Source organism: Astatotilapia calliptera, chromosome 19, assembly GCF_964374335.1.
Source record: "Astatotilapia calliptera chromosome 19, fAstCal68.1, whole genome shotgun sequence".
Taxonomy (NCBI): domain Eukaryota; kingdom Metazoa; phylum Chordata; class Actinopteri; order Cichliformes; family Cichlidae; genus Astatotilapia; species Astatotilapia calliptera.
The window spans coordinates 30395636-30411097 of NC_137440.1; the positions used below are offsets into that span (position 1 = coordinate 30395636).

The window sequence follows — 15462 nt, forward strand, 5'->3', positions numbered from 1 at the left end:
TTTTAAATTGGACAACCAAATCAGAGCAGTGAAATCCAGTTTTTATCATTTCAGGCGACTGGCAAGAGTAAAATCTTGTCTTTCGAGGCAGCACCTTGACACAGTGATCCATGCTTTTATTTCTTCCCGCCTGGACTGTAACTCACTTTATGTGGGGGTCAGTCAGTCGTTGCTCTCACGTCTGCAGTTGGTTCAAAATGCGGCTGCACGACTCCTAACAGGAACTCGAAAAAGAGAGCATATAACCCCCGTGCTAGCCTCTCTGCACTGGCTGCCTGTGTCTTTTAGAGTTCGTTTTAAAATTCTCATGTTTGTTTTTAAATGCCTTCACAGTCTTGCCCCGCCTTACCTCTCTGAGCTTCTTCATCCCCACATACCCTGTCGGTCTCTCAGGTCAGCTGACCAGCTGCTCCTGGAGGTACCGAGATCCAGGAGGAAGCTCAGAGGGGGCGGGGCCTTCTCTATCGTGGCTCCTAAATTATGGAATAATTTGCCCATGCACGTTAGAGAGGCCCTTTCACTGTCCACTTTTAAATTGCGTCTTAAAACCCACTTTTATTCCTTGGCTTTTAACCTCAGTGAGACTCAGTTTCTCTTTTAATTGAAGTAGTTATTTAATTAATGATTTCACTCTTCATTTATTTGGTTTTTATTTATATTTCATGTAATTTTATTTTACAGTTCCAATGTACAGCACTTTGTGTCAGCTGTGGTTGTTTTAAAGTGCTTTATAAATAAAGTTGATGATGATGATGAAACATGGTTTACTAGGGTTTGTAACTAATTGACTTTGCAGAGAGTTGAAGGCCAGCATCCCAATGCAAAACACATAGAAGGATGCATCTTCTATAGTTATTACATGTTATTACAGGCAGCCAAGTTTCCTTTCGCAGTAAGTGATGGGACACAGTTACACTGTCAGCCAGTATACTCCTGTCATGATTATTTCTGTGGCTAATGATAATAGGAGTATTAGGAGCAGTAAAGGGTCGTCATATTACCAGTTATAGCTGCAACCACAGCCAGACAACAACTGTGCTCATGACATAAAGGGTGGACACGCTGAGAGAGAGCGATAGAGACAGTGAGAGGTACAGAAAACAAAGTGAAGACAAAGTGAAACCACCTTATGCATGTTATGATTTAAAGAATATGTGATAGTTTACATATCTAAGACTGTATGCCTTATTAGACATTTTAGCTCATGGATTCTGGTGCTTTTTCACAAATCCATTTCCTTCTGACTCCACATCTAACATCATTCCAAGCTTTGAAGAAGTTTACTCTGGGATACACGGCTGCACAGTCTTCATCATTGATATTGTTCGGCTCTCCATCGTTCCAGTACCTGAAGTAAAAGACACTTTACTTTACAGAGCTAACATTTTCTTTCAATCCATCCACTTTTTCATCTTCCCTCTCAGCCACATATATTATTGAGGAGAAGTTCATTTTTTGTAAGTGGCAGTTTCACTGTGTGTAGCATACTGAACTCTTACCCTTGAACAAGAAATCTTCCATCCAACCATTTCCAAGTCCCTTCCTCCTTGGAATCTCTCAGTCCGATCCAGAAGTCTGTCGAGAGCTGGGAGGCATCTTGATGATTTATTAGGAAATTTACTGTCGAGTTCTAACAAAAAAAAAAGATTAAAATTAATTTTAAAAAATCAATATGAATGGTCTCCACAGAAATACTAACAAACCTCTTTGTCTTGGCTGTCTATGATTATAAGATCTCCTCCCTGCAGCTGACAGAAATCTCTGGATTCCTTCCATGTTTTCATTTCATTTGATTTCAAGGAGAAGTAGTAACATACAGAGTTCATTAAAATCCATCCCACAGGACAGCGTTTGCAGCCATCGCCTGTTTCCAAAAGATAATGCCACTATTATAGAAAATTATGAAACAAATCATTTTTATTATATACAGAAATAATAAAACAGGTTTTACTATGCATTGACAAGCGTGATCTTGAAGTTTCAATTTCCTTTGTGATTTTTTCCATCTGACTTTTATAGTCATTGCTTCTTTTTGTCTGGTGTTCAAGCTCCCAGTTGGTTTGTGTCTGACGGCTCATCTCACTGTCCAGCTGCTTCCTGGCATCCTTCATGATTTCCACTGCAGTCTTGTAAGTGTCCTGGAGGTTGATGAGCTCTTTGCTGATGCGTTCGGTATCATCGAGGGTGAGGTGAGTGTCTGTGAGTTTGTTATCTGCAAGATAACAAGACAGTGTTACTACACAATAGGGTTAGTTCTTTTTACCGTTTTTCTTATTCGTAAATAACATTATTTACTGACACTGACAAACAACAATCATATTTTAGTACATAGTACAAATAATTTTAGCCATTTTTTATTTATTAACATTTTTTTGTTTTTGTTCTGGATTGTTAACAAAATTCAGTATCTGTTTGATAATAAGAATGATTCTGTGCATTGCACGTCCTCAGACTGACTTACAATGGACTCCCAGGCCAATATCAACTATCAGCAAAACAGCAGCGAGTAGGGCCAGGCTCACTGCAGCCAGTCTGTGACATCTCCCAGGACTCATAGTGAACATGGACACTATACAGAGAAGAAGAATTTTCAGCTTAATGACAATGACAAATCTTTCGTGACCAACACTTGCTTGAAGTACATGTTATAAAGGCAACTTAATGTATCTTTTTACTACTTGCTGAACTTAAATCATGTGTAGTGACAGGCCCAAAAGAAGCAGTCCAAAACAGTGAGTCTTTAATATTAATACAAAGCCCAATTTAAAAAAAAAGTGTTAAAAGTGCAGAAATGATAAATAAGAACACGAGAGCCAAGCAGCGCTGCACACAGGAAACAGACATGTTTCCAAATATGAAATATACTGCAACAACAAAGAAACGGAGAATCAGAACAAAACAGAACTCAATGAGGATGGGAAACAGGTGAGGCATGAGATGCAGGTGAAACTAATTAACAGTCTAGGAATGAAGGGAGGGAAGCAAAACGAACCTAAAATACAAAACAAGAAAGAATGACCAGAACAAGGAAACAAGGGCACATAAACACAGGACGAGACAAGGGGGAAGTAAGAGAGAAAGTAATAAAGGAACAAAACACAAATACTCCAAAATAGGAAAGTGAATTTAAATAAAGATCAAACATCAGACTAGAATAAACCACTCAAACTCTACAAATACTATACTATCAAGAACTGCTTGGTGCCTGAAAGTTTTGAATACTTAATTGTGAGAATTAAGTATTCAACTTATTTCAACTTATTTTAGCAGCGGTATGTTCAAACTTGGTCAAAATAACCAACAGACACCCGAATCAGACTACGGAAGCCCATTAAACACAAATTTAATTTATTATACCTTGGTGCCTGTTAGACTGATGATGATGAGGATGCTCTTCATCGTAGAAGTCTTCTTCACAAATGAATTCCTTAAATCCACCATTAAAATTACCACCCGTGGGTTCTCTCCTCTCCTCCATTCTCACTGTTCAGTCAACATCGGTCATATGTGCATTTGAATAACAACTGGCCTGAGATAACGCAACCTGAACTTGCTGATTTCATCAAAAATTATTGAACACAATCAATTCCAGTAAAATGTGGAATGTGTGGGGGGGGAAAAGGAGAAGTGAAATAGTTGTTATTCATTTTGCTGCAGCATTCACTTTTCAAACACAGAGGATTTGAATGTGCTGACTCTTATAGCCGAATTAACCGTCTTAGATGCTGGACAGTAATAATGTTTTCTGCACTGTCCATGAGTAACCCCCCACCCGCAACATACACACACACACATTAATTTTTTAACAAGAATGCCAGGTTCTGAAATTATTTAAACACAACCTGAGACAAAGGACAACACAACATACACAGAGGTTCCCAAAGTGTGGGGCCCACCCCGTGTGTGTGTGTGTGTGTGTGTGTGTAGGGGAGGCTGAGGCAACTCTTGGTTATCCCTGTGTTTGGAGCAGGCGCTGGGCTCTCCAAATCACAGAACAAACACTTCCTTTAATGACTAACTACTCCGGAGATGTTAGTTCTAAAGTTACAGTGGGATCCAAATAATATCAGGCTGATCCTGCCACAATTTTTTCCCTCTGTTCAAATCACGGACAAATAGTATCCCACAGTTGTTTGTGTTTTTGAACCCATTTTGCACAAAAAAAACAAACAAAAAAAAAAAAAAAACTGAGTTTTTAAAAATCTCAATCGAAACAAAAAGGAGCACAAGAGTCCAAACACACAAGAAAACAGTCCAAGAACACAGGAAAACAGATCAAAAACAAAACCAAATCAGAACCCAACAAGAGTCCATGAAAAGTTCAGGGGGCCGACCGTGCACATGGCAATGGCGGCGACGGGCAAACAGTTCTGGAGGTCGACCGTGCACACGGCAACAGCGGCGGAGGCAAAACCAATCAGGCGGCCGACCACTTGGAAGGTAGTGGCAGCCACTGAGCAGGTCCGGAGGTCGGCCGCGATGCCAGCGGCGGCGCCGAAATCTTTCCGGAGGCCGTCCCCGAAGGCCATGATGCCAACTTAGAGGCCCGGAAAACAGCCAGCAGAGGCGAGGCGGAACGGGTCGAGCTGGCTCTGGTGGTGGTGTAGCAACCGCAGGACCAGACAAGGCCGGACCAGGCGAGGCCGGACCAGGCGTGGATGAAGACACGGAGGCCGGACCAGGCGTGGATGAAGGGACGGCTGCGGAACCTGACGGCAGCGGGACGACTGCGGAACCTGACGGCATCATCACCTGCAGCATCATCACCTGCAGCCAAGTGGTCGGCTGCAGGTGATGATGCTGCAGGCGGTGATGTGAAAGTCGCGGGGGATGATTCAGCAGGTGACGGCTGAACCGATTTCCCCGGGCCCTCCAGCAGACGAGGCATGAGGCTGGACGGGCGACTCAGGCCCTCCAGCTGGTGAGAAAGGAGGCTGGACGGGCGACTCGGACCCTCCAGCAGACGTGGCATGAGGCTGGGCGGGCCCCTCGATCAGCTGACCGGGCTGAAGGTGGCTGCTGATCAGCTGACCGAGCTGAAGGTGGCTGCTGGGCAGCTGACCGAGCTGAAGGTGGCTGCTGGGCAGCTAACTGAACTGAAGGTGGTTGCTGATCAGCTAACTGAACTGAAGGTGGTTGCTGATCAGCTGACCGAGCTGAAGGTGGTTGCTGATCAGCTGACCGAGCTGAAGGTGGTTGCTGATCAGCTGACCGAGCTGAAGGTGGTTGCTGATCAGCTGACCGAGCTGAAGGTGGTTGTTGGGTAGCTGACCGAGCTGAAGGTGGTTGCTGGGCAGCTGACCGAGCTGAAGGTGGTTGCTGGGCAGCTGACCGAGCTGAAGGTGGTTGCTGGGCAGCTGACCGAGCTGAAGGTGGTTGTTGGGCAGCTGACCGAGCTGAAGGTGGCTGCTGGGCAGCTAACTGAACTGAAGGTGGCTGCTGGGCAGCTAACTGAACTGAAGGCCGGGAAACACACTGTTCATTTTTAAACATGGGCACAGGAGTAGGCACAACAACTTCTGAATTAACTACTCCTGAGTTACCTGGCTGGGGCTTATGAATATCTGGGATGACACACATGTTGTTTGCGCTCACAGATGTGTTGAGTTGAGGACGAACAGCGGTCTCTACATGCTTGACAGGTTTTGAAGCATGACAATCATCCAGAACATTCCTAGCCGGCTGTTCAGACAAAATCCCAGACTCCTGCTGGGACTGAATGCTGGCGGCGCATCCACCACTTGCCAGTTGAAATGGGATCAGGGCTGGCAAAAGGTGACATGGAGAAACACTGCTGCGGAGTGGAAATGAAAACTGCACCAGTCCGTACTACAGGAGAAAAGGGAAGTGTGGTTGGGTGGTGATGGCTAGGGTTGCATTTCTTCTTTAAGGATGGATCAAACGATTTGGCGACAAATCTTGGCAAAAACTGCCGCTGACGTCGAGAACACCACGTGGTGAGGGCCTCCAGGAGGGTAGCTGAATCGTCCATTCCTGGACCGCTCATGCCAAACAGTTCGAAGGCTAGCCTCGCTCTTAGAGCTGTTATTATTTGCTTAAGTCCATTTATGTTCAGAAAACTGACGGTGGAGGCAGTGGACGACAAAAAATTATCAAAAAACACTACCTCCAGCTGCCTCTTGTAGGGGCTCACAGCGTGGATTATCCTCCAACAGTAATCCCATAGGTGCGCGAGATTCTCTCCCTCAGAGGTGAAAAGTGAGTCCGCTGGATCCATACTGGTCGCGTCGTTCTGTCAGGGCTCTGTGTGCGGACAGGCAGAAATGTGGATCCAAATGCAGTACTCCGAGACGAAATGTAACTAAAACCACAGCTTTTATTGCTGGCATGAAACAAAAACAGAAACCAAGCAGGAACACACAGGCAGGGTCTGAGGGTACAACGCGACACCGAGCATGGGAAAACACAGGGCTTAAATACACAGGGTAGTAATGAGGGAATGGGCAACAGAAGGGAGACACAGCTGGGGGAGATCAGGGCTAACGAGACGGGGGAGCTAAGCTGCACACACTAACATAAGACAAAGACTTTCACAATAAGACAGGAAACAAGAATTACTAAACCAGATGCAGACATGACACTGAGAGACAGACTAGACACTGAACAGAAACTGCAACACACATGAGAACCCAAAACCTAAGAACTGATCCCTCACCAAGAATAACAGAAACAGATCTATAATGATAATAAACAAAGCACCAGAACATCAGAAAACAATCCATAATTCAAAAATAAACCAAAACATAATAAACTCAAAATACCGGGTCCAACGGACCCAGAACCGTGACAGAAACAGCTGCGTTCTCAAAAATACCCGTGTAGGTGTAGCGTAAAGGGGGGGTTCAAGGTTCTTTATTTGTCACATGCATAGTTATACAAGTATAACACACAGTGAAATGTAACCTGACACGCTCCTCGACATGTGCAAAAATTGGGGGGGGGGGGCGTAAGAGGAAGAACTATATATATATATATATATATATATATATATATATATATATATATATATATATATATATATATATATATATATATATAATGCTCAGTGAATACCTCAGGCAGCAGAAACCCAAGAAAGAGGAGGGAGACGAGGAACCATCATGGAAGGACAGGCCCCTGCACGGTATGTACCACCGGCAGATAGAGGAGGTGGCTGATATCCAGAAATCCTACCAGTGGCTGGACAAAGCTGGACTGAAAGACAGCACAGAGGCACTAATCATGGCAGCACAAGAACAAGCTCTGAGCACAAGATCCATAGAGGCTGGGGTCTATCACACCAGGCAAGACCCCAGGTGCAGGCTGTGTAAAGATGCCCCAGAGACAATCCAGCACATAACAGCAGGGTGCAAGATGCTAGCAGGCAAGGCATACATGGAACGCCATAACCAAGTGGCCGGCATAGTGTACAGGAACATCTGTGCCGAGTATAACCTGGAAGTCCCGAGGTCAAAATGGGAGATGCCCCCAAGGGTGGTGGAGAATGACCGAGCTAAGATCCTGTGGGACTTCCAGATACAGACGGACAAAATGGTGGTGGCTAACCAACCGGACATAGTGGTGGTAGACAAACAGAAGAAGACGGCCGTAGTGATCGATGTAGCGGTTCCGAATGACGGCAATATCAGGAAGAAGGAACACGAGAAGCTGGAGAAATACCAAGGGCTCAGAGAAGAGCTCGAGAGGATGTGGAGGGTGAAGGTAACGGTGGTCCCCGTGGTAATCGGAGCACTAGGTGCGGTGACTCCCAAGCTAGGCGAGTGGCTCCAGCAGATCCCGGGAATAACATCGGAGATCTCTGTCCAGAAGAGCGCAGTCCTGGGAACAGCTAAGATACTGCGCAGGACCCTCAAGCTCCCAGGCCTGTCAAGGTCAACAGCATTTCAAGTAGGTAACACCTTGATTATTTTCTTTATTTAGTCATTATGTTGTAGATCTGCTCCTGTGTTTGAGATCATTGTTATATCACAGGGGTGGCCAACTCCAGGCCTCGAGAGCCGGTCTCATGCAGGTTTTAGATAACATCCTGAGTCAACACACCTGAATCAAATGATTAGTTCCAGGCCTCTGGAGAACTTGAAATGTTGAGGAGGTAATTTAGCCATTTAAATCAGCTGTGATGGATCAAGCACACATCTAAAACCTGCAGGACACCGGCTCTTGAGGCCTGGATTTGGCCACTCCTGTTCTATCACGACTCAGTCTGGCACAAGCTTTAGCTGTCAGACCTCTCTTTTGACCCCAGAACGATTTGGTACACAGAGGAGTTTACAGTCAACTCGACAGTGATTGCAAGGTGTCCAGGTTCTGTCACTGTAAAAGAAGCCCAAATCATCACCTCTCCACCACTGTGCTTTACAGTTGGTATGAGGTGTTTGTGTTGGGTTGGTTTGCTGTATTTGGTTGTTACTAAACGTGGCGAGTACATTTTGGACAAACATCTACATTATCCTTTAGATAGATATGTGAAACCTATGCTGTGCTGCTTTTTTTACAATTGCACTGTCACTTTTGATGTGTAGTCTTTTTTCTGTTTTTTGTTTTGTTTTGTTTTTCACTGAATGTTGGAGACTTTGTCACTTCTTAGCATGTGATCTAAGAAATGAATTCCCCCCCCCTCAATGCAATCAATGTTTGTAGGATTTTGGAACTTAAAGATGGAGATTCATTAATGTTTCTTGATTTTTCTATGAGTGCTTCCCATATGGAAAAGATATATATAAATCTTACAAAGTTTGTATCCGTCTTGTGTGAAACTTGTATGAAAAGCATACAAGAGTGAAAACAGATATAAAATCCCTTGAAAAATTATATAAATGAAACTTATGTTTTGGATACTTCCTAAAACAATATATGAAAGTAATGAGAAAGTGGCCACTTTCATGAGTAAATCATATAAGCCTTATATGATTCACTATATGAAGTAGGCCACATCTTATGCAAGTCTTTTATAAGTTTTTTCTTTTCCATATGGGTTTCTTTGTGTGTAAACCTAGTTAACTTTGTTCTGACATCACTCTGATCTCTCCACACAATATTTTGATCTCTCTACACTGCCAAACACAATGAAACTGGGGCTCCTGTGACTCCAGTACACTGATGCTAATGTGGTACTAATGATCATAATGATTTAACTTGGTAGATGTACGAACTCCAGCACAGCAAATCTTTCTATTGGATGTAAGCGGATTATAAAACTCATGTGTCCATGTAAGATATAGAAATTTCCAAAACATTTTAATATTGTTTACTGAACTGTAATACACTTTTCATTGACTTTAATACAGTTTGAATGATACAAGTTTAAAAATGCCCCAAACATAAAACATATGAATCATTCCAGGTTTCTGGAGTGAATCAAGACTATCTTGATGGTACTTCACATATCCAGTCTAAGTTATGCCCATTGCAGTTTCCATCATAGCGGGTCTTCCAGGGATTAGAGGAGGAGTAAATGATAATCACACAATTTTCCTCCTCAACATTTGGTTCTCCATCCATCCAGTACCTGAGAAAAGGCGAGACAGATAATTAAGTGGAAATGATCTATAAAAATCTATAATTAATAATCTGTCTTTTCTTACCTTTGTTCCACCTCTGTGACATTATTAAGCCACACCCATGTCCCCACTGTCGCTATGTCAGTAAGACCAACCCAGAATCCGTTCACCCACTGATGAGGATTGTTTTTTAGAAGTTTGATGGTGTTACTCACGAATGCCTATGTGAGCAAAAAAAGAGAAAAATACATTTAAAATTTAGTCAATAAAAATTGTAAATTGCCTACTTACAAAACTGGCCACGATTGCCTGTGGGATGCAAATTATGCCAACACAGAAACTCCTAAACAGCCTTAAGGCTACATTTAAAAATCTTTGCTAATCACTTTCAGTGACTATTGTCAAAGGAGCTTGCAAAGAAAAGTGTCTGGACTTCTTTAAGTTGCTTGAAGACGTTTCACCTCTCATCCGAGAAGCTTCTTCAGTTAGCCACTTCACAAGCGCATGGCACAACACAGAAGAGCCACCTCCACAGGACAAGACTCAGCACTCCATCTGCATCTTAAGGATAAAGGTCACTCTTTCGAGGATGCCAACGTTCACATTTTGGACAGAGAGGACAGATGGTTTGAAAGAGGAGTGAAAGAAGCATCTATGTCCACTGTGAGCGACCATCTTTGAACAGAGGCGGGGGTTTACGACACCAACTCTCTGCCATCTTTAATCCAGTTTTGAGATCCTTCCCAGACGCCTTAACGCCCACTCACATGCTGGGCCATCTGACCTCAGGAAATCGCATGATAAGGTGGGGCCAGGTTTCACAATGAACACACCCGAAACTCTGGCTGATTGGGACCCACACCCAGTTTCCCACCTTGGCTCAGGCGATTAGAGGATCATCAGGGGGTCCTTTTGTCCCTCTGTGGGGGGAAACTCCCACTAGGTTTATATCTGGGACTCTCCACCATTTGACCTTAGAACTGAAGAAGCTTCTCGGATGAGAGGTGAAACGTCTTCAAGCAACTTAAAGAAGTCCAGACGCTTTTCTTTGCAAGCTCCTTTGACTACGATGACCTGGATGACTGAGAACCTTCACAGACATATTCAGTGACTATTGTATGTCTGTGGACGATGTATGTAGATAACTTATCTGTTTTCAAGCTTCTTCTCTCTTATTTTCAACCCACCTGCTCCTGTTGGTTATCAATCACAACAAGGTCAGAGCCACGACTAACACAGTCCACTCTGCTCTCATGCCAGTTCCTTTTGACAGCAGAGGACTCGGTGGAAGAGAAGAAATAGCAGGACGAGTTGAAAAGAATCCATCCAGGAGCGCATTTATCACAAGAGTTCTCTGAGAGAAACAAAGGATTTCTTGTCATTTCAGGTACTTTAATGTATTCAGAGTTCACAGATTAAAACAAAACTTCTCACCTAAAACTGATATGTTGGACTTTAGGTTTGTCTTCTCTATTTGCAGGGCTCCCATCTGTTTCTCATAACCATCATTGACGGTCTTCAGCTGCTCAATTTTCACCTTTACTTCTTTGTGGTTGTTGATCGCGCTCTCTAACGCCTTCTTGGCCTCCTCTTCAGCTTCGATCACATCGCTGTGGTTGCTTCGGAGATAGTCGAGCTCATTGAAGAGCTGTGTTACAGCTGGGTTGGAAATGTGCAAGGAGCCCTCTTTGACTTTGGCACCTACACAGGTAAGAGAGACAGATATATTAATATAATTAGTTCATCATTATGAAATGATTAGTGTTTTGAAATATGGAAAATGTGCATTTCCCCTTGTGTGGTTGCTGAGAGTTCAACAATTATTGTATTGGCTAACCAATATTGTTACACAACCAAGCACAAGTAAACCGTATCATCACATGAGCTGTTACACTCACACTTAATCGCAAAAACAACAGCGACTATCAGCAGCACAGCATTCAAGAGTCCCAAGCACAGTAAAACCCATCGATTAAATCCATCTCCACCTGCATGGTCAAACATACAAATTTTGAAAACAAAAAAAAGATTTTCAGATAAACACTTTTCATTTAAATCTGGTTGTTGACACTTGAAGATGATTCAGAAATGCAGCAAATAAGTAAAAAGCTAGAAATTAGACTGAAGTAACTCGGAAAAATATATTATAAAACTATCAAATTTAAACTATTAGACGTTTTATTCCCATCCTTTGGGCCATCTATTATTCTCCCTACGGCTTTACTAATGTGTAGGTAGCATAATGAATAATAATTATAATAAATATCACTTTAAAACTACAGTTATTTGGGCATAATACCACAAATTCTTCATTTGTTAAAAATTATACAACTACCAAAAAAATGTGAATACATAAAATCACAGGCTGATCTGCATTTATGAAGGAAAAGAGTGGGAAAACTGTAGAAATGCACAAAATAAAAATCAAATAGGAATTCAGTGCCATACCTTGTCCGGATATGTTGTAGCTTTTGAAGAAAACTGGAGGAAACGTTGGCCTAACTGATCTTGTCCTCTGTGAAGTCTCCATTGCAATGCTGCAGGTTCTGCCCACTGAGCTGCTTTCCCCTCCTTATATACAGACACAAGGCATGTCTCATGGACTCACATGCCTCATGAAGCCTTTATCATTTTGTCATAGACTAATTAATATGAAAACTCTCCCTAAACATTTTGGATTAATAGATAAAAAATAAATATATAAAGTCCCCATCAAATACACTGTGTGCACAATTATTAACCAAGTTGTATTTTTGAGGATTAATTTTCATTATGGATCAAGGACAGTGCTCTTGGTCAATCCAAAATGTTAATTAATCTAAACCCAAATGTTTAAGAATGTAAAAGTGAGGTTTTGTCTTTAAGAGAATATTTATATATATATGTGCAGAATTATTAGGCAACTAAATGAAAAAAATGAACATTTTCCCATCTCACTAGTTTATTTGCAAATGTTACAGTGAGAATAATAAAACAACTCAAAATGTACACTGTGTAATTTTGAAAATGTAAAATGTGTCAAAATAAAAAAATTTTTTTTAAAAATCAGTGACTAATATAGCCATCCTTCTTTTCAATCACTGTCACAAGCCTTCTATTCATGGAGTCTGTCAGTTAACTTTTTGTGCAGCAGCAACCACAGCCTCCCAGACACTTTTCAGAGAGGTGTACTGTTTCTTTTCATCCTTAAGGCCTTTACTGGCTAGCCATACAGTGGAGTACTTTGATGCATGTGATGGAGCATTGTCCTGCATAAAAATCATGGTCTTCTTAAAAGATGCAGACTTTTTCCTGTGCGACTGCTTCTAAAAACTAACAGTAGGTTTTGGAGTTGATTTTCAGGCCATCTTCAACCTGAAGAGGTCCAACCAGCTCATCTTTAATAATACCAGCCCATACCATTGCCCCACCTCCACCTTGCCGGCGTTTAAGTCAAAGTGGAGCTCTGTGTCTGTTACTGATCCAGCCACTGGCCCATCCATCTGGTCCATCAAGAGTCACTCTCATCTCATGAGTCCATAAAACCTTTGAAAAATGTCTGTTCAGATATTTCTTGGCCCAGTCTTGACGTTTCAACTTGTGTGTTTTGTTCAGTGGTGGTCGGGTTTCAGCCTTCCTTACCTTGGCCATGTCTCTAAGAACTGAACACCTTCTGGACACTCTGGGTAGGTTGCAGTTCAGGAGCATGGCAGCACTGGAGGATAATGGGTTCCTGGTAGCTTCACGTTTGATTGTTCTCAAATCTTTGGCAGTTAACTTGCATCTTTTATGCTCAATGCGTTTCTTGCAACCCTGTTGGCTATTTGCAACAAAACGTTTGATGGTTCTGTGGTCACGCCCCAATATCTTTGCAATTTCAAGAGTGCAGCATCCTTCTGAAAGACTTTTTACAATTTTTGACTTTTCAGAGTCCATTTAAATCACTTTTTTTTGCCCATTTTGCCTGAGGGAGAGAAGCTGCCTAATAATTATGCACACCTTTATATAGAGTGTTGATCTACTTAGGCCACACCCTCACTCATTATGCAAATACAGATCACCTGATACACTTAAATCCAATAAGCACTCAAGTTTATTCATCTTGAAGTTGGAAAATATGCGTAAAAAATATGATATGGCCAAAATACCCACTTGCCTAATAATTGTGCACACAGTGTATGACTGTTTACATAAAGAACTTAAATTACCTGTTAAGAACATAATTTCCAAATTGTCTCCAACTAACAACTTCAATCAAGAATGATAACCTGTTTTTAAAAGATGGTGTGCATAAGAACAAAAAATCAAACAATTACACTTACTAGACACTTTATTAGGTACACCTTGCTGGACTTTTGCCTTCAAAACTGATTGACGTCTTCATGACAGAGATTGAACAAGGTGCTGGAAACATTTCTCAGAGATTTTGGCCTGTGCTGACATGATAGCAGCTACTACAAATATGTTGGCTACACATCAGTGATGCAAATCTGTCATTTCACCACATCCCACGGGTGCTCTACTGGTTACTGTGGAGGCCATTTGAGTACAATGAACTCATTATGTTCAAGAAAACCAGTTTGAGATGATTTGAGCTTTGGGACATGGCGCGTTATCCTACCTCGTTCATGTCTGACTTCTGATATGAACAAGGCATTTCTAGAGTCAGAACTGGTTCATATCAGTTGTTCGTGGTTGTTCAAGTCAATATGTATGTTTACAACTATATACTCTATGTATAGTCCACTAATAGAAAAAAGCATCCACAGCTATAAAAGTGCAAAACCTTCTGCACCAGGCGACAAATAGGAGGCTTGTAAGTTGACCAGTGAACTCCCCACACACTACGACAGCTGAGTCTGATTGCACAACATCCATAACACATTTCCATTTCTGTTGCAATTTTCATGTAGGCTCATGCTTTCAAGCTAGCTTCAGAAGCTGAGGAATGAGCTCTTTTTTGGTCCCGAAGCCTGACGTGCCTGGACCTGTCTTCTCAGCATCCCCCTCAGTCCCACTGGTTACCATAATTGCTGCAAAACCACTAAACTACTGTGAACTGCATAATTAATTTGAGCTTGTACTGCAATAACTTATTAGTGATGTGGTTTTGAACTTTTTCATTACCAAAATACACAAATCAGTGTAACTTATATGTCAAGCGCATGTGTAAAATTCAGAGTGGCTTTATTGGGTGTGCCTGGACCCCCACTCACTGGATATTTTCTCATTTTACACCACTCTCTGTAAATACAAGAGATGGTTGCGTGGAAAAATCACAGTAAATCAGCGGTTTCTAAGATACTCAGACCAGCCTGTCATGCACCAGCAACCATAACACATCCAAAGTCACTGAAATCTTCTCTTTTTTCCTATTTCATCATTTGATGCTTCAGCAGGTCATATTGAGCATGTCTGCTTGGCTAAATCTCTTGAGCTGCGGCCGTATGATTGGCTAATTAGGTATTTGCTTTAACAAGCAGTTGAACAGGTGTACCAGTGACCAGTGATAGAAAGTAACCAGTGAATGTGGATGCCTACTGCCAATTTGTGCAGTCATCGTAAATATTAGAATATGTTCAGGACAAACTTGGAAAGACATTTTTGAGCCATTGAATAACCAAACAAATATTGCAAATTATACTGTGCTCTTACATAATTTATTAAGACTAATTTCAATATGGATGTTTTTTTATGTTACACAAGTGAAAAGATTTTTTTATTACTAGCTGTGAAAAAGCTTAATACTGTGCATGTACGAAATGTACTCCTTTCTTTTTTATGCAGTGGTTCTGACAGATGTTGAAATAATCTTAATTCTCTAAGTGCATGTTCAGCAACTTATATAGTTAACATTTGACCCAAAAAGAGGGAAATGAAACTTCTGGTGTCAAACAATAACAAGTGCAGTAACAACAGGGGTTATTAGCATTCAGCACTCCTGATGATCAATCTGCAAAAA

At 41.9% G+C, this 15462-nt stretch overlaps 2 protein-coding genes across 2 annotated transcripts; both read right to left on the reverse strand.

The window, feature by feature from the left end:
* Nucleotides 1-633: 633 nt before the first annotated feature.
* LOC113012213 (uncharacterized) lies at nt 634-3517 on the reverse strand. Its single transcript, XM_026152271.2, has 6 exons — nt 3358-3517; nt 2462-2569; nt 1952-2212; nt 1704-1864; nt 1500-1630; nt 634-1348 (listed from the first exon to the last, which is right to left on the reverse strand). The coding sequence occupies exons 1-6, from the start codon at nt 3476-3478 to the stop codon at nt 1198-1200; spliced, it is 933 nt and encodes a 310-aa protein (XP_026008056.2). The 5' UTR covers nt 3479-3517; the 3' UTR covers nt 634-1197.
* A 5715-nt stretch (nt 3518-9232) lies between these two features.
* LOC113012386 (C-type lectin domain family 4 member G-like) lies at nt 9233-12111 on the reverse strand. Its single transcript, XM_026152541.2, has 6 exons — nt 11970-12111; nt 11420-11509; nt 10956-11222; nt 10709-10875; nt 9606-9742; nt 9233-9529 (listed from the first exon to the last, which is right to left on the reverse strand). The coding sequence occupies exons 1-6, from the start codon at nt 12049-12051 to the stop codon at nt 9385-9387; spliced, it is 888 nt and encodes a 295-aa protein (XP_026008326.1). The 5' UTR covers nt 12052-12111; the 3' UTR covers nt 9233-9384.
* Nucleotides 12112-15462: the final 3351 nt, after the last annotated feature.

Excerpts from the sequence above, each read along its gene's own strand:
- LOC113012213 (XM_026152271.2), bottom strand. The coding sequence starts at position 3,478 with ATGGAGGAGAGGAGAGAACCCACGGGTGGTAATTTTAATGGTGGATTT. Across the intron at positions 2,570-3,357 it reads TCAGTCTAACAGGCACCAAG|TGTCCATGTTCACTATGAGT; the intron begins GTATAATAAATT and ends TTCTCTGTATAG. Across the intron at positions 1,349-1,499 it reads GGAAGATTTCTTGTTCAAGG|GTACTGGAACGATGGAGAGC; the intron begins GTAAGAGTTCAG and ends CTTTTACTTCAG.
- LOC113012386 (XM_026152541.2), bottom strand. The coding sequence starts at position 12,051 with ATGGAGACTTCACAGAGGACAAGATCAGTTAGGCCAACGTTTCCTCCA. Across the intron at positions 11,510-11,969 it reads CTACAACATATCCGGACAAG|GTGGAGATGGATTTAATCGA; the intron begins GTATGGCACTGA and ends TTGACCATGCAG. Across the intron at positions 11,223-11,419 it reads TGTTGTTTTTGCGATTAAGT|GTGCCAAAGTCAAAGAGGGC; the intron begins GTGAGTGTAACA and ends TTACCTGTGTAG.